At 32.9% G+C, this 19,403-nt stretch overlaps 4 protein-coding genes across 7 annotated transcripts; 2 read left to right on the top strand and 2 right to left on the bottom strand.

The window, feature by feature from the left end:
* Positions 1–7,667: 7,667 nt before the first annotated feature.
* Atpsyndelta (ATP synthase, delta subunit) lies at positions 7,668–8,844 on the top strand. The gene is made up of 4 exons (XM_071769633.1): positions 7,668–7,815; positions 8,043–8,168; positions 8,249–8,446; positions 8,523–8,844. The coding sequence occupies exons 2-4, from the start codon at positions 8,052–8,054 to the stop codon at positions 8,688–8,690; spliced, it is 483 nt and encodes a 160-aa protein (XP_071625734.1). The 5' UTR covers positions 7,668–7,815; positions 8,043–8,051; the 3' UTR covers positions 8,691–8,844.
* Positions 8,845–8,931: 87 nt separating this feature from the next.
* LOC139807997 (uncharacterized) lies at positions 8,932–15,016 on the bottom strand. 4 transcript variants are annotated; one of them, XM_071769570.1, is made up of 5 exons: positions 14,687–15,016; positions 13,405–13,640; positions 12,135–12,417; positions 11,766–11,949; positions 8,932–11,687 (listed from the first exon to the last, which is right to left on the bottom strand). In XM_071769570.1, the coding sequence occupies exons 1-5, from the start codon at positions 14,920–14,922 to the stop codon at positions 10,122–10,124; spliced, it is 2,505 nt and encodes an 834-aa protein (XP_071625671.1). In that variant the 5' UTR covers positions 14,923–15,016; the 3' UTR covers positions 8,932–10,121. The 4 variants fall into 4 exon arrangements, with proteins under 4 accessions (XP_071625671.1, XP_071625696.1, XP_071625680.1 ...); XM_071769595.1 differs by lacking the exon at positions 14,687–15,016 and having other exon boundaries at positions 12,135–12,480; positions 13,405–13,525; XM_071769579.1 differs by lacking the exons at positions 13,405–13,640; positions 14,687–15,016 and adding an exon at positions 12,616–13,398 and having other exon boundaries at positions 12,135–12,508.
* Positions 15,017–15,505: 489 nt separating this feature from the next.
* Positions 15,506–17,627, top strand: LOC139808023 (uncharacterized). Its single transcript, XM_071769620.1, has 3 exons — positions 15,506–16,147; positions 16,336–16,491; positions 16,568–17,627. Exons 1-3 carry the CDS (start codon positions 16,122–16,124, stop codon positions 16,923–16,925), a joined length of 540 nt encoding a protein of 179 aa, XP_071625721.1. The 5' UTR covers positions 15,506–16,121; the 3' UTR covers positions 16,926–17,627.
* A 140-nt stretch (positions 17,628–17,767) lies between these two features.
* LOC139808016 (neuferricin-like) lies at positions 17,768–19,397 on the bottom strand. Its single transcript, XM_071769608.1, has 4 exons — positions 19,037–19,397; positions 18,811–18,951; positions 18,395–18,581; positions 17,768–18,278 (listed from the first exon to the last, which is right to left on the bottom strand). Exons 1-4 carry the CDS (start codon positions 19,332–19,334, stop codon positions 18,086–18,088), a joined length of 819 nt encoding a protein of 272 aa, XP_071625709.1. The 5' UTR covers positions 19,335–19,397; the 3' UTR covers positions 17,768–18,085.
* Between the last annotated feature and the right edge of the window lie 6 nt (positions 19,398–19,403).

Below are 19,403 nucleotides of genomic sequence, written 5' to 3'. Positions count from 1 at the left end.
TTTTAATTATAATTATAATTATAATCATTGCTAGACTTTGAATAAAAGACATGAAATAATAACGTCGCATTGTACTAAAAACTTTATTTAAACAGTATTTATTACTGTATAGAATAAAAATTTCTGTTCATTCTTCAAATTTTAATATTATTTACAACCCCCATTTTCATCATTTTATTTATTGCATATATTTTCGTCTACATTATATAATTAATTTTTTTGAATATAAAGTATCAAGTATGAATATTTTGTATCACTTTTATAGATCACCCATGTTACAATCGCAATATTGAAAGGCTTTATTTCCAACCTTTATACTAAAAAGCACAACTTGACAAGGTATATATTTTATAATCACAGATTTCATATTTATCGGATTTTTATTAAATTTATTTTTCTCCGTGTATGCTTTATATTTATGTACTATAGTTAGCTCAAACTACTTGTACCGTACGAATCTAAATTAATACATAATTTATTAGCGTTAAAATATCGAAATAATATATTTCAGATCAAGTACCTATATCGTTTGTATTAATATGTTTTAGTATGATTTCAGTGATTAATATAATTTTTATTTCTTGTGACATATATAAAATATATTTTACTGCCATTTGATTAGTAGTAAATTACGTATGTGCTTTATAATTTTTACATTACTAAATATTTTTATAACACACTTTGTAGCTAAATATACTAAATTTAATATAAAATTGACAATTATAAAATACACTTTGGACTAATTGTAAATTTAATTCCTCATAGTAAATTTCTGAAATCAAATAGCTATGATTTGACGATTATAATTTATACATTATAAATATATTTTTTAAAAAAGTATAATAAAATTGTTTTAATATTATAAGCTTAATTTTCAATAAGCTTTTTATTCCCAATCGTTTATAACTCAGGAACTATATGCACCTCGATGTTAGCGAGAAGGAAAAATTCAACATTTGGTAAAAGACATCTACTATATGGACATGATCTTATAGAATTTAATGATAAATATATTATTCATGTACTATCTGACTCAAAGAAGTGCAACTGACGAAAACGACTTCTCAATATTAACATATGATCAAACACATATTTATGATCTACGATCTTCCTGCGGATATTTTTATTCACGAATTTTTAAAAAGAAATATGTAACAATATTACGAGTCTATTCCGTGAGGCACTGTATTTACGCGACATATCTATCAAAACATCAGAGATTGACATTGTAGCCAGTATTCGGTGATCTTTCGAAATGGCAAAACGGCATTTTCGCTTATCTATCTCTGATAATAACGACTTTTGTGACGACAACGCATAATTAATTGCTGCACAGAACTGTATTTTAATCAGCACGTATAATGTACAAAGTAAGTTAAAAAAACAATAATAATTATTTATTTATCTCTCGTTGAAGATATATATAGAAATATATAAAACATCATAGAAATAGCAATTTTAAAAGGCGAAATAATATAGTCTTCTTAATAAAAGTTGGAATTATCTTTCTTCTCTCCTTCTTTTCTCTATTCTTTCGTTTTCGTATATAAAAATTAATATCTATTAAATTTCAATAACTTGTACTGCAATTGCATTATTATTTTCTTTTTAACAAAAAATTACAGACACCTAAAGCAAGTATACTGACATGGAATTCCCAAAATTGTTATTACATATCGGCCATATATTGGTCGTAGTCACCATCTCTAGTATCGCTGATGATTCAGAAATCATCCATCGTTTTCCCAACAACACAGTACCAGTTATATATAACATCAGTTTGATCCCACATCTCAAAAAAGGCAACACTACTTTTCACGGTGAAATCAGTGTTATTATCGATATTACTTACACATCGTCAAAAATAACCTTACACTTGCAACAATTAGAAATAAATAAAGCGGCGACAACGCTGATTAACGGCACTATAATCTATAAACCAAAGGAACATATTTATAACAATGAAACGAATATATTGACGCTACATTTCAACGAAGTATTGTGGAGCGGTATTTACATTTTAAAAATGCAGTTTATTAATCATTTTCCTAAGGGTGATTTTCCAAAAAATGGCTGTATAAAAATTCTGTACACAGACCAAAAGGAGACAACACGTAGGCAAATATTGGAAATATTAAAAATATGTACTTATAACATAAACGTTATTTACCACTGCCCTTATTTATTACTTTTGCTTATTACCTTCCTTTACTTATTACTTTTATCGTTATCAATCTATAACACATAGAACTCGACAAAAACATCTTAAACATGTAGAGGAGACCGGGGCAAACTCGACACCGGGGCAAACTTGACACTAGGCTTTTTGCCAATTTAAATGTATCGTAGAAACTTGCCTTTCCTACTGTAAATGCGTCTTTATATGCCAGTATTATCAACGGAATTTGGTAACATTCTGAGTTATGGTGTAATTTTTAACGCGACATAAGCGTTTTTGATAGTGAAAAGTAATTTTTCTGATCTCTCAAAAATGTTTACTCTTTCATCGAGCTTTACTCTTGCGAATCTACCGATAAGTGATTTTGATGGGAAATTCGATGCTTTATACAAATCCGATAATAGTTTTTGCATAATTTCAAAATTTTTATATTTTTGGAGTAACAAAAGTAAAAAATGACGTTTGGGGCAAAGTCGACACGCTGTTTTATTGGCTCCCAATAATAAACGATGCTTGTGATGCAGCTATATGGCCCATGACAAATGTGTGCGCACGTGTAATCGCGAATTTACTTGCATAAATTGTTTTTCAGACATGAGTTTAGATGAAAATAATTGAATGTTCAACAATTTTTGTTCTCATTATTTCCAATGATTGTTTTACTTAATTCCAAATTTTTGTACTTTCTAAATACACGATAAACAAATGTATATTTAGTTTCAGACAATAAAAAAATGTGTCGATCAGGCAAAATGTCGAGTTTACCCCGGCATTTTTCAATTTGAAAATTTGTCTTCACGTCACTTTTCCTTTCCTGGGGGCAAAACTAAGCGACGTATAGCAAAATTTCCTTAAGCAATTTTGTACCTGAAGGAACGCTCTTTAAATGTGTACCATTAAATTTGCTTGAAAATTTTAATTAATTGTTGAAAGATGCCTTTGAAAAAATTGTGTCGAGTTTGCCCCGGTCTCCCCTACTACGCATTAAAATTTCCATTTTCCAGTATGTAAGTATAATATTTGCAAGAAGTGCATGTGTAATGTTTAAAAGTGTTTAACTTCAGTTTGAAATAACACGGCATGGCAATATATGTAGTATTTCTGTTTCTACTCTCAACAAAATAATTATTATACATATAATATAATAAGAAACAATAACTAATGATCTCTAAATTCTCATGTTCTACTCGCCATGAGTGGTGAATTTGTCGTTATTTAAACAATTTTATTAAATTACAGATTGGCCGCAACGTTCTTCAAGCCAAATAGCGCCAGACGAATGTTTCCATGTTGGGACGAACCAGGGTTAAAAGGTTTCAGCATCTCCGTCATGCATCATCAGGAATATAAAGTAATGTCGAATATGCTGGTGCAAAAGCAGTACAACGTAGGAAATGACATGATGTGGACACACTTCCATCACACTCCTACAATGTCCACTTATCTCGTGGGAATTGTGATTGTACCTAATTTCTTTCGCGTTGGAAACGCAGTCAGCGTGTGGTGCAAATGGTCTTTGCAACCGCAAGCAAAATTCGTGCGTACTATTGCCGAAAAGGTCATGCCGCTCTTGGAATGGTATACAGATTCAAAGGAACACCAAAAATAGATCACGTTATGGTACCAAATTATCCCGTCAACGGCATGGAAAGTTGGGGACTCATCATTTACGAGTAATATACATAATTAGAAAGATTAGTAATATACATAAGAAAAGGATTATAATATTAAACTATTAGAGCTGGCCAATAACTTTTAGCATTCGAAATTTGATAATTGAAAACACGTGTGTACTTCACGGATATTCAAAAGATGCATATTTTTATTCTTAGATTGTCTTAAACAAATTACGTATTTAATTAATGTGTATGTTACCCTTTCCTTCCATCCCCATATCTTTATGTACATATATCATACGTGTACAAAACGAAAGAATTCCAAACTGTCTAAGTTATTCACGTAAGAGAATATAGTTACTTGAATATAAATACTGTAGTTACTAGGAAACACATTAGACTGTATGCCAGAGATAAGGAAAGACTTTTCTTAATTACATTTTGTGTATTATTATGTTATGTCTTTCAGCGAATCAAAAGTTGTCTACGATGAAAGCACAGATCCCACATTTCGGAGAAGGGAAGTAGCGTCGTTAGTAGCAAATAAACTCGTACATCAATGGTTCAGCAATTACGTCACCCCATCTTGGTGGTCCCACGTGTGGATAAGCGAAGGATTTGCTGCGTTCTTCGAGGCGTATTTCCTCAACAAGGTTATTTAATATTACTAATGCAAGTTACTCATTAAATAGAGAAATACATTTCAATCGCTAAGATCAAAATAAAATCTATGAAAAAAATATACATATTTTCTTGAGATGTATCAAGATGGAACTGAATAAATAATAGCATCCTTTTCGATCTAGAATTATAAAGAAGATTGTAACGCGTTTTTTCTTTTCAAATAATTATACGAACAATTTAAAATAAATTTTTAATAAGATTAGAGAATATTTTGTTTTTAGCATCTGCCGCGTTAAAGATTTGCCGCTTTTAATGTCATATTTTAACATTCCATTCACATTTAACAATCTTAGGAATATAATTATAATGGTTTCATTAGAATCTGAAAACATTTTATTTATTTTACAGCCACTACACTCAACAGTTAATAATATAATAATATTCAAATTTCGAATTTTCATACTTTGATTTCATATTCGTATTCCATAATCTCTAACATTTTTAAAAATAATTAAACTAAATATGATCTTCTCAAAAAAGATTAGACGCTAAAAGGATTAATATTTTATCTAAATATATTACAATAAAAATTATAACAGTAAAGTTTTTGGAAGTGGTAAAACTAGTTTATTTCTTAATGCAAACTTTTCCTCAAATTTCTATATTCAGTCATATCAGAGGATTTTTTTCTGCAGACATTTGAAGACTGGCGGACAATAGATTTTCTCGTGACTGAACGCATGCACGATTCTCTCTATATTTAGACACTGGCTCTTTGAATTCTGTTACATTGAAACTTCACAATACTTTGGAGTACAATGAACTCTTTGATAATAAAGTTTTTAACAAAAGTAAGATTATCCAAATATAATTAAATTGTCGTCTGCGAATACTTTAATGCAGGTAGCACAAAAAAAAGAGAACAGACGGTTAATAGCAAACAAATTCTCTTTTTGCACAATGTATTTATATATATCTTAATTTTATGCATATAATCCACTTTATGTATATTATTAATCGGTAATTTATGACGCGATTGATCGTAGCTCCAGCAATATTGCGCATGTTATATCATGCAGTAGGTGAGGAGGTGTTTCAAAAGGGTATCATCACATATTTAGGCAAAAAGTAAGTGTGTTTAATGTACAAAATAATTATCACATATCGGAATATTAATCCTAACCATCCACACTTAATTTCGAGTCTTTAATTCGCCACACTCCGATCAGTAAGACCGCTCGACTTTTTCAATTTGTCACATTGTCGTTTTCATTCTAATTAATATTTTTAAGCTTGTACTGTAACTTAGGATAAAATATCATAAGTATAATGTTTCTTGTATTTACGTTGGAAAATATAGTATGTAATCAGAAATATATGAACCAATGCTACTGCGTTCAATATCCAATGCTACTCGTTAGAGGCCATATATTTTGTTCCTTAATTATAATTTGACTAAGCTATAGTTTTAAGTCATATTCTTAGTTTCTAGTTATGTATTAATTAAATTGTACAATAATGCTTACGTTAATTTCATAATAGTAAAATAGACATACGACGTATGTATTGCTAATAACAATGTCATTTCTCAAATTTAGTTCATTTGGGTCGGTCACTTCTGATGATTTGTGGAACGCCATGCAAAGTGCTCTACAGATGGCCCCTTATATCCCTTATATGCAACAACAAGATTTTAAAATAAAAATGTGATGGACACGTGGATAAACCAAAATTGTTATTCTGTGCTAAATGTGACGATAAATTACGAAACTGGCGAAGTGGCAGTAACACAGAAATGTTTCCGCGCAACTAAACGTATCAATAATGAATGGTGGATACCCATGACCTACGCCGACCAGAGCAATTTGGATTTTTCCCGTACTATGCCCGATAATTGGTTAGGACCAAATCAAACTATTAGTAGAGTGGAAATTAATACAAGAGATTGGATTATCGTTAATGTACAACAAACTGGTATAAATTATTAAATATTACGATCTTTTATTTATCTTATTTATTCTATCATTACGAAGGTTTTACATCATTCAAGTTTTTACATATTTCTCCATTTAAAGTTTTAAGGAAATTCATATAATTATATTTTTCGAAACCTTGCTAAATTATTAATGTATTTTTTCTGTAATATTTGCAAGTTACACACTACATTAGTTTGTTAGTTACGATGATAAAATGGCAGTATTTGAAAATATATAGTATATATACATATATATAATAAAAACTATATAATTACATTTATTATTATACTTTTAATATTAACAACTTAAATGTATATTAAATAATACTAATTTTTATATTAAAAATTAGTATTTAATAATAAATATCAACTTTTATTTTAAATAATACCAATTTTTTTAGATAATTGTATTATATTGCATTTTACTGTAAATATTATGTAATTATTATTTATATATATTCGATATGTATATCATGCATGTGCATGATATAAATTGTGTACATTATGTAACTAAATTATGTATATTATAATAACTCTTTTATAATGTCGTACATTATATTATTATATTGTAAAGTAAATTGTAAGAGAAATAAAATAAATGATGGAAATGTGAAAAAAACGTATTGTAAATAAAAGAGAACCGCCGATCGAAATTGGCGGGGGCGGTGGAGGGCCTCTATAGGTTGACCTGTTTCTAGCGGATGTTAGTTAAAATCTAAGATAAAAATAACTAATATTTAATTTATAACTAAGAAAATGCGAAGTCCAAAATGCATTTAATCGCAATGACATTCGGTACAAGCAGAACGGGCCTTTAAAATATTGCTTATATACATATACCTTTTCCTTGATACTAGTACCAGATTAAATGAAATTAAATTGTACATTATCAAATGAAACCGCGCAATTTGCAGATGTAGCACCAAAATGATGTTTTATGTCGGCAGTGTCGGAAAATAAACGTGGCTACTGGCTACATAGTCCTCCTAATTTCGAAAATGGATATACTGTCGCTAATGTATATTGGAGGGGTTAAAGCCATAGTGGTGTAAGTCAATTTTTTTGACCACTTTTTTTTCTTCTTTTTTCAACATATCTGCATGTGTAGACTGCATCAGAGCTCTCTGACTGCATCTATAATGAACGGGGGGTTTTTCAGTCGCTCTCGGGTGAGAGCTTTTCAGTGTCTTACACCATTCAGTCATCTATAATGAACTTAACTCGATAGGTTAAAAAAAGTGACTTACACGCGACTGAGACGTCAACGGCATCTGCGGCACAATCTCCGAATCTCGTTATCGACCGCTTCGTTACGCGCGGTCGATCCCAGTTGATTCGAGTCGCGAGAATCACCTGCGCTCCTGCAACACATTTATGATACTCGCAGGATTTTAAACACAGGATACAGACAATCGCACACGGTGAGCACAATAATCTTATTGCGAACGAGGAACGTGAGACCTCATGCGAAAATTCGAGGCCGCTCGCACCCCGTCGTACAGCAGCAAGAGCTAGAAAAATGAGGTTATACTAGGTTATCCGGATATCCCGTAGTATCCCGTACTTGTGATGTAACAGCCTCGCCGTTGTCACTAATGTAAAGGGCGACGTATTTCTGTCTGTGAAAAAAAAGATCAATCGTTTTCAGTGTGCCGAAATGTCCAACCTCGCTCGCACTTTACGCCCTTTCCTGAGATGCGTCCGCAGCCAGAGGAGAACCTACGCAGACGCGGCCGGTAATCAAATGAAGTTTACGTTCGCGGGTGCTAATCAGGTATAATTGAATGAAAATTGCAGGGAGTGATGAAGTATCGTGATTGTGCGATGTTTAATATCCTCTTTCTTGGACACCAGGTGTTCTACGATCAGGCTGCAATCCGTCAAGTCGATGTACCTTCCTTCTCGGGTTCCTTTGGCATTCTACCAAAGCACGTGCCTACACTGGCGGTCTTGAAGCCTGGTGTAGTTTCAATCTATGAAGAGGATGGTTCGACCAAGAAAGTTTTCGTCTCCTCTGGTACCGTTACCATTAATGAGGATGGCAGTGTACAGGTATATGTCAAAGTTTCAGCAAGCTCAGTATATTAAGTTTTTTCATCAGATTCTAAAACAGCTTGTTATTCTGTAGATTCTAGCAGAAGAAGCCCATCCAGTAGAAAACCTTGACAACTCGGCAGCAAGAGATATTCTTAACAAAGCTCAACAACAGCTTTCCTCCGCATCGTCGGACGTAGATAAGGCTGAAGCAAGTATTGCTGTTGAAGTTGCAGAAGCTCTCGTGCAAGCTACACAATAAGTGTTATATATATATATATATAAATAATATGGAATTACATATATATACATATATACCTCGACACGCTATCAGTTAGAAAGAGGCATGTGTTCAACACATTCTTGTCATAATATATTGTATGACAGTATAACAACAATAAAAATGTGTTAAATCACGTATATTTATTTAATTAAAAACATTGTGCCAAATTTTATTTTACATTAAAATTAATATAGATGTAAAAAGAAGGAAGTATAGAAGATAGTTGTTATAAATTCTTTATTGAGTTAGCTTTTATATTTGTTCATTAACAACATAATAAATATGCTGTTATTTACAAGCTATTTTAGGTACATTGATTTTATTGCAAGTACTTGTAACAGCCATAAAAATTTCCACGCTAAAATTGTTAAAAATTAACATTTCTCCAATCTATTCATTACAATAATGCAACATAAAATACTAAATTCTAGTTGAAACCTAAAACTTAGTAACGTTATAGCAGTAACATTATAAATACTTTAGATGTTTATAAGTATTTGGCACTTCCTGATTAACTGAGGAAATATCAAGTTCTCCTTTACTAACGTACACTAGCAAAAGCTTTTTCTCGGAGATATCGCGTATATTAACAATAAAGTAAAATAATATTCCTAGGGTTAACGCTATATGATCTGGAAACAAACATTCACGAGTTAAATAAATAAAATTCTTAAACATACAACTATTACATTATTCTTGTATTTATATAAATAAAAATTAAAAAAGAAGATATCATTAATATGCTGTACATATTTTAACACTCTTAAATTTGTGACAAGTTTCTCAGCAATATTATAACATGTTGACTTATAGATCAAAACTATATAAGAAACAGCATACTTGTGTGATTTAAATATCAAAAAAGTATACTATCTATTCATTTTTGCGTTGCACAAAAAATTATGAAACCAGATATATTTATAAAACATTATTTGTTTATGTCAAAATAACCTATTTTTATAAAAATAATTGTATAGTACGCATTTTTCCTTGCATTCCTTGCATATGTACCTATATTGTCAATTGTCAATTTTCTTTTTAAATTACGTTTGTGAACAATCAATGTGAAGTTGCGGACATTTTGTTTATTATTATAAATTATGCAACAGTAATTTTATACGTACAAACACTTTTGTAAAAAGTCTACAAATATTTGGCACAAAATAATGCATAGAATACATTATATGTATATAGAATATGCAGAATCCCTTTAACAGACTCTCTGATATAGCATGTATATGTACAGTCGCATATTCTCAATTCGTCCTAGATAAAATACTCGAAAGGCAAAAGTTGCCTAATATTTAAAGCTATCGGGTGTAAAATCACAAATCTTTTTTGGGGATTAGCATAGAGATACAGCATTATTTTTTGCGTGACTAGTTAAAATTAGTAAAGAATATTTATGAATCACTGATTCTTGGCTAGTTGACATTTCATCAAGGATGGTAACAACTTTTCCCTACAGCATGCATTTGTAGCAGCATTGCTAGTATTCTTACAACAGTTGCTAAATATTTTCTGTAGCTGCTGCAATGTCTTTAGACAGATTACAACACAGCAAGAATCACAACCACCGGACTCGGCGTTGCAGGAACATTTATTTTGCAAAGATGACACAAAGTCGTTTACGATTTGTGCCGTGTCTTTTTTCGTTACTTCCGCCGGGTTATTTGTGCAGTTTTGACAATTTTGTAAGTTGTCGCATTTACAATCAATACATTTACATATATCAGCATCTGCCGTGATCTCCTGAAGAATATTTCTATCCTTGTTCTTTACATTACCTGTCTTATGTTCATATTCTGCAATTTTTTGGCTTTGTATATCGACGTTTGCCGAAGTGTGCTGCGTATTCATCGCGTCGACATTTTTCAAGTTTTCCGTAGGTAATTGAGTCTCCATCTCTAGCGGATAAGGCTCTGGACCTACTAAATCCACTAGAGAATGAACGGTGGGAAAGGCATTTAATTCTGACCAAGATTGTGCTCTCAATGCGGGTGCGGTTGCTAATGCCATCACATCTATCCAAGAAGAAGGTAATTCCTCTTCAGTCGCTATCGCAAGTTCAACGGCTTCGGACTGAGCGTTTGTAACAGCGTTCGCGTGCAAATCATGATTTGAAGCCGCAATAAGAGACTCATTTTGCAAATTTGTGTCATTTATGAACGAGAGAGAATCCATTCCGCTCTCGAAAAGGTGGGCTTCGTTCGAGGAACTTATAATATCAGTAATATGACTAGTAATGCAATTGGCATCGTATAACGCATTGCTGCTGTTATCAGATATATTTTCTGCATTTGACCGGTTTGTAAATACATCGTCAGAACCAGTAATAGGTTTATTTTTAAACTGTTTCATATTATTCGTGAAACTTGTCCCCTCAGAAATGTGTGCTATCGCATTTTGTAAACCATCTTGCATAATCTTCTGTCCTAAATTTATCGGGATAGATTGATCCTGTCTAGTTATACTGTCACTGTGCGCTTCTGGTAACGAAGCTGACTTGTGCGGATGATTCTGATGCCCGACTACATCCATTAAATTATCATGCTGCGCATTTGATTCAGTCATTTGATTAAATACTTTAAATTCGTTATAGTTCTCATTATTGTTAAAAACGTTGACTGCGTGTTCGTTGAAATTATCTAAAACGATATCCGTTGCAAGAAGCGCAACTCCCGTAGTTCCATTCGAGGCTTCTTCGTCTTTGGTAGAAATATAACCGAGCTTTGCATCCAACTTGCGATGAGTCATAATATCCATTACATTAGTGGAAGTTACTTGTTCTGCTAAATTTTTCGCAGGCACATATGGCATGTTTCCATCATTTTGCATAAGATCTGTGGATATTGGTATGACAGTGTACGATGGTATAGTGGTGTTGCTTGCGCTAACCTTTACAAGTTTCAATTCTAATTGAGTTAACTTCTTCTGCTTCTCAGCCACATCGTTACTTCTGTTATTCTTATGTTTCTGTAAAATTAAAAAATTAAGATTAACATGCTTAATGTGAGATACTCTATTGTTAATACCTCTATTATTAATACTTACCATATCATTATTCACAGTTTTGTTATGTGTTTTTATGTGGCTCTTTAAGCTATGAGGAGTAGTAAAACGTCGTTTACAACTTTCAAAGGTACAAACGTACGGCCGTTCGCCTGTATGTGTCCTCTTGTGCGTTTTTAAATGGTGTGAAGCCGTAAAGGCCTTTCCGCAACCCTTTTCTCTGCATCTTAAAATAAACGAGAAATGATAATCCTAAATATTTGTAAAATATACAATGTGCAATAACTCTTTTAAATTAGCCGAGTTTTATGATTTGTTTTTCTGTCGATTTATTTAACGTGTTCGAAATAATGATTTTTTTGTAATGTCTTTTTTGTTTTTAATATCATAGGTAGTAATCGAAAAACATACTTGTACGGTCTTTCTTGAGTATGAGTACGTATATGTTTCTTGAGATCGCTTAGAGTAGTAAAGAATTTAACGCATCCAGTCTCTTCGCAGTTGAATGTGTTGCCACTATGAAGTCTTTGGTGAGCTCTCAGTCTGTAAAGGGTATTGAACGCTTTCTCGCAGCCTTTGTGATTGCATTCAAATGGTTTTACTTTTGTGTGTACCCTAATGTGGATCTTTAGACTGTAGGACGTGAGAAAGGCCTTGCCACAACTCGGCTCTGCGCATTTAAATCGATACTCGCCTGAAAGTTTTGAGAATTCCTTCCGCATAAAAAGTTTGCAGGTCTATCTATCTCTTGCGGTATCTGAAAGCCATGCAGGTCAAAGCGTTCCCTTTATGCCAGCATTGATGAATTAATAATATCAGTTGCAGCAGAGAAATATGTGAACATATTTTTATTGCTAGTGTCAACACGTGATAATGTAGCTTTTAAACTTACCTAGATACTTTCACCCATGGAATATGCAAAAACAAGAGCACATACAATTTGTTAGTATAGCATATTGAACAAACTGCATATTGGACAAGCACAACATGCAAAGCATGATGATTATAATGATATCAGGTCAGACAATTTATAAATGAGACAACATAAACAGGCCTGTTCTTTTTAACTGAACTTCTTGCACGGTTTATCTTTCCTCTTTTTCTTTTCACGTTGAACCGTGCAAAAAATGCAGCTAAAAAGAACAGGCCTAATGATATAATAAAACTTCATTGCCGAGATGAATATTCTAAACAGGATGAAAGATTTAAAAAATATTAAATATAAACTGATAAATATATATAAAGAATAATTATATATTTATAATTCGAAGTATAGGTTCCAATGGAAATCCGCACGAATATAGAAAACGGGCTAATCAAGAACCAGACGCGGTAAATAATGCGCAAAAGTTTTATTTTTATTTCTATTTTACATATCTCAAGTGTTTGAAGTCTGACAAATTTAGTCGGCACGCAGTCAAGGTTGAAAGATATGTAAAATAGAAATAAAAATAAAACTTTCGCGCATTATTTACCGCGCTTAGTTCTTAATTAGCCCGTTTTCTATATTCGTACGGATTATATATTTATGATCATTTTTATCAAGTTATATTTTTCAAAATAAATTATATGTTAGACATTTTGTCATGAAAGTTCTCTATTCTAATTTTATCACATCTATTATTAAAAATCCCATAAAGTATATATTGATTCTCCGTAAAAAATTACTCTAGAACTTTACCTTTGTGTGTTTTCATGTGAGTACGCAAATTTCCAATGGTACTATATGTTCTGGTGCAGCCTTCGTATTGGCAATTGTAACGATTGATATGCTTCTGATTAATATCTGGTTCTATACTTTCAATCATGACAGTTTCGAAGGGATGTCCCAAGGTAGCACGATCCTCAAGTAACGCATCATCTTGACCTTGATGAATTCGCATATAAATTTCATCTGAACTGGCATGATGGATACGCCTGTAAATATAAATACGTACTTACTAATATATATATATATACACATATGTACATTATGAGTACACATACGCACACATCCTTTTTATATTATATATATCCCTCAAATTATATACTTTTCCGCTTTATACAATTATGTACAATTCTATACCACTCTATATGACTCTATACAACTATATTATTTAAATAATACTTCTTGTCAAATATAAAGATAGAACTGACAATAAATTACATTAGCGTTACTATTTCTGAGACTTAACAATTTTACTAATAAACAAAATGATATGTAGGCACATGTGCCAATTTTACTATTGAATTTTGCTAGCAGGTAGAGTATATATAGTAGGGTAGTATGAGTAATACATTTGGTATACATATAGACATCATCGAAACTAAATTTGTAACAAATATAGCGTCTTGTGTTCAATAGGACAACAAGAGAATGCAAAAGTGTCAGATTGCCAATAACATCGTGATGCATGTACAAATAATGTTCTTACAATAAAAAAAAAATAAAATAATTATAAAGTAATAAAAAATCACACATAATTACAAACTTACGGTTCATTGCTCGTTTCCATGAATATAAATTGTCAACAAACAGAGCAAAACACAACACGGTTCTATACTATTGTTATTAAATGCGTAACAATATATACGTGACATATGGCTTATTTTAAATTTGTTACAAAGTAACCAAAATTTAAAAGGTTCCCAAAAGCATAGACGATGAAATACATCGGCGATATAACCGTCCCAAGTATATCCGCGCATTGTTCCAACGACGATTCTCCTCAAGCGCGATTTATGAATTAAAGTTTCCGTTTCAAAATTCATATAGCCTTATAAGGCAGGGACGAGAAATACCGACGAGGGTGTGCGAACGAAATATCGACGGGACGAGTAAACTCCGGTAGATTCCGATTACAAGAGCGACTCGGCGACGTGGAGAACGTGCGCGCGATCGGGAAACGAGAACGCATGAAAAAAAAAAAAGAATCGCCAGATCACCCGGAAGATTATTTTTCGAAAAATTCGTCGGGACTCACTCGGCCGTGTTGTCATCGACAGGTAGCCCCTCGTTGATAGCAGCATCGTCGTCGGAGTACTTCCCGTAATCGAACACCGCGCTCTGTTCGTAGACCTTCTCGAAGCTGGACAGGTCCAGGGAGGTGTCGTCCAGGCAATCCTGCAGATCGTGCGTCACGAGGATATTGTCGAAATTGCCCCCGATACCGTCCGCGTTGTCGTCCTCTTGGAACTTGTCGCTCTCCCACATCGCCATACTTTCTCGGGGGGCTGCGCGACAAACAAATCGCGCGACGAGCTTGCCGTCCGTGCTCTGACATAACCTATCAGCCTGCGATGCGATCGGCAAGGCAGGCCGCTGATGAAAACTCGTTATCGATGCGGGAAAAGATGTAGCCCCGCGATAAGCAGCAGGGAGAATGCCATTCGTGTGAATTCATGATTTCTTATTACATTTTTTCAGAAAATGTTGAGTAAATCTATATACATACTTACATATATTGTCCTCAAATACAACAAATACTTATTAATAAATTATATAAAAGAGTAAAAAATATGCAATACGTACGTAATAATGACTTTTAATTGGGGTGTAAAAATCACCCCAATCTTTTAATTTTCTAATAGTACTATGACTAATCATTAAATATGAGCCTATAGGTATAAACACTTGAATCAATTTATTTTGATGTTATAATACAATACAAATTGTAAAAGTTTAAGTATCAAAAGAGGCTGATATTTATAAATAATCATTATGACTAAAAGAAGCAAAATTTTTTGGATCAGATAAAGATAATACATACAGTAATTTTTATTAATCGGATTTTAAATTGCAGCTTTGTGTGTAAATATAGTCCATAATATACGGATATATATCTAGATGCGATGGATCTGATCGAAAGAAATCAACTTCGAGTGATACCTTCTGTATAATACATTATACAAGTCTGGCTCTTTGTACCTGCACTCCGTTGCACTTTCCGCACTCGAAAATGAAACAATTCACACCTTCAGGCAGGAGAGGGAAAGAGAAAAGCTGAAAAGTACATACGAGAAATCAGATGCAGCTTGAAAAGAACAAACCTTGCCTGTATCTTTTTTCCCTTTCTTGAGCGAAGATAAAGGGAACACGCGAGAAAGAAGGGTACAGTGCCACTTAATCGGTAGAAAAACGATGGTCTCTCTTTTGACATTGCGACTTTCGCGTTCTATCATGCGTTCCATGATTATCATGTGAGAAAGAGAGAGTACCTTCTTCATACACGTATTTTCTACAAATTTTACGGACGTCAACCTGCGTCAACCTCGTCTTGTTATTTTCTATTGCGTACTTTACTTGAGAATGGAAGACGCAGAGTGTTTCTGATGAGTAAACAGGATTCATCGGAAGACATCGAGAAATTTAATACCCTTTGATAATAAGCATTTTACAAGATTTCTGTAACGCTCCAAATGGATGAGAAGCAGACAGAAAATCCGTAAGTTTGAGAGGGAGACTCCGCCTCGAAAATTTCGCAGGAGTAAATTTTTATGATTCTGTTTTTTTTTCCTGATTTGTAATTCTTTTTACTTTATTATTGTAAAGATTATCGCTCCGTTCCAATTTACCTGCAAATATTAAGATGTAAGATTATTTTTTTAAATATGAGGCCGTTCTATTTTTCAGAATCTCTATTGACCGTTTAGACAATACTAATGTACCTGTGATAACAGCTGACTTAGAGATGCTTACCATAGACACTAATCCTCCGCCTACAGAAACTAAGAGGGTTCTTAGGAAAAGGATGCCAAAGCCTGTTTCTACAGAAATCCTTAATCGAAGGTAACGGATATAATTTTATATCAGACTGTGAAAAGCTTTCACATGTGTTTCTCATAATACCTTGTGTATCAATAAGGTGTAGCCTCAGACCAAAAAAGAGGAGGATCTCTGAAGTGGAGGCACAGGAAGAGACCATCAAGGAGTATTATTTGGACAGAAACATAAATAAGAAGTCAAATAATCTAGAAACGATATACGAAGAAAACGACAATGCAAGCGATGATACTGCGATACGTATGAGTGCAAAGAGATTTAAGAGAATGTTGATGTTCTCCCCTACAGCTTCCAAGCTGAAGAAGAGACGCGCGAAGATACAGAGAGTCTTCGGATCTAAGATCAGGTATACGAGACGTGGTTCGATGCAGGCTCTTGTAGATAAGTTAAATACTATCAGAGAGAGCTCACCAATGAAAATCGATAATGAACTCAAATGATACCAGATTCTTCCGTGACATGTTTAAATGTCAACGCCATTTTTCTAAGATCTCTGAAGGATAATACACACTACTTCAGGATTTCGTGAACCGTTTGCTTCTATATTTCTTGCACATGTGAGAATATAAAAAAGATTGCGTTTGAAGCATTCAAAAGGAATCAAGAAATCGTTTTGTAATAATATTTAGATGGAGAAATCTGCATTTCCATCTATTATAATGTTATACCATATGGAATTCTACAGGCATTTTACTCGATTCTCGCAACATCGATTTACATGTTCTGAAATACATCAACACAAGCGTATAAGGACCATAAATGATGTGTGAACGTATTTCTATTTGAGCATGTTTGAGATTTATCTCGCTTATATTATTAAGAGCAATATACATGTCATATTATAAGGAGCAATAATGTATCTTTTAGTCCTTTAGAGCTCCTACTTCCTCACTGCAGCTGTAAACTTGAATTGTGGCATGAAAAAAAGAATAATTTAACACTTAAGAAAGAATTAGTATCTGTGTTATTTTTTATTTTTTATGTAATTCAATCTAGTAATGAGGAGATAGGAGCCTTCAATATAGTTCGTACCACATATTGCATTTGTAATTCAGGTTCAATTCAAAATTTATATATATATATTATTAAGTAACAATGGAAACAAACATTTTCATAAATATATTAAGCTCTTTTATGTGTAATGTGTGTCCAAAAAAATCACGTTTTCAACATTAAGAATAGAAACAAAAAGACTGATCACTTGAAGATTTAAGTACAAAACTTCATTCTTTCAGGAATAAAATATTTATTTTATTTTATTTTTTTTTTCATCATATGTTCCATTATATATATATATATATATATATATATATATATATATATATATATATATATATATGTATATATATCATATTGTCTTTATATATTAAAATAAATAAAACTTAAAAATTTTATCTATTTTAATATTAGCGCTAGTATCACTGAGTTTTATACAAAATATTGTATTTATCTGTACTTTCATAAAAGGCGCTAACCGTAATGAATACAAAATTATAAAGTTAATAACTTAAATCTATGTATTTTCGCATTGTGATATTATATAAAATATGAATATATCTGAAATTCTGCAGATAAAGACACTGCATAATACTTTCTCATGTCATGTCTTATTCCTCAAAACGCATTTTGTCGCGTATTTTTCGCAGCCATCGTATTCGCTCAATCTAGCTTTATTATCTTCGTATTCCTTACTATCCAGGTTAACGCAAGCGCACCTAGACGATGAGCCCTGCGCGCCTGCAGTCTCGAACAATATTCTTGGTACACCCGTCCAATCTCTTTCAATCCCACCGCTGTTAAACAGAAAGGAATCATATAATTGTATATTAAAAAATTATTTATCATATTTCCCTAATTTTTCTTTGATGTTAAATCTGCTAATATTAATAATCGTTGAATAATTTCCTACCTTCTTTCAGTACACCAGAATACAGTACCAGTATCCCGATTCCATTCTATATTACAAAGTGGAAACATCCTTTCCTGTTTCTCCTCCATTGCTTTCTCCCTTTTAGCAAGCAATAGCTTTTCTTGTACCTTGCGAAATTCTGCAGTCGGGCTACCATCTTGATTATAGTATCTACCATATAATTTTCCTGAAGAAAATACGAAATATTTTAGAAAGCGTCACATGCGAGTTGATCCATCTCATACATTATCTACAGATCACACAAAAACATAAAATGTTTCTTTTACAGTAAAAATTAGAATAGAAGTGTACCTTTCCTTATCCTTGCTAAGCAGATCGACAAGATAACACAAAATTATTTTGGCTTTTAGGATAAAGTTCTGAGATGGATCCCATGGCAGTTTAAGTAATTGTACCTTTGTAGATGTAGTTTGCGTTATAAAATTGTAGCCAATCGTCCAATGCCTTGACTTGTCGCTGCGATAAACTTGATATGTCGTCCGTTAAACCTTGATCGTCAAATTCTCCAGTAATAAATGCTAAGGAAGCATCACGGCCTACAAACAAATAAATGACACATACATATATTGACGCATGCTGACTGTCTTTTGGCATCTTTATTAGATTCTTTAATCTAATTACCAGTGAAGGCATGATAAGTTCCTCCAGGTCCGTAATGCTTTTCCCCTTTCGTTACATCAAAGACTTGGCCCAAGATCGAGAGATACAATCCATTCTCCAGATTCGTATATCGCTTCAATTCGTTCATAGTGAACACCTTTGGCCCGCCAGAATTTTCATTTAATCCGAAATATATCGTGTCAGCTATATTTAACGTTCTTTCCGTCAAGTGGGACTTGATCTCCTCGATAAAGCCGCGCGAATATAAGAAGTACACGATCATCAATAACAGCGATAGCCAAAGGTATCTGGAGATCATGATAATGTTGTTTACAAACACTCGGGGATCCCGGATCCCGGAATGTCCCGGATCCCAGATCCCAGCATT

Source organism: Temnothorax longispinosus, chromosome 1 (assembly GCF_030848805.1).
Source record: "Temnothorax longispinosus isolate EJ_2023e chromosome 1, Tlon_JGU_v1, whole genome shotgun sequence".
NCBI lineage: Eukaryota > Metazoa > Arthropoda > Insecta > Hymenoptera > Formicidae > Temnothorax > Temnothorax longispinosus.
The sequence above is the reverse complement of the archived record's forward strand: the minus strand, read 5'-3'. Positions and strand labels throughout refer to the sequence as shown.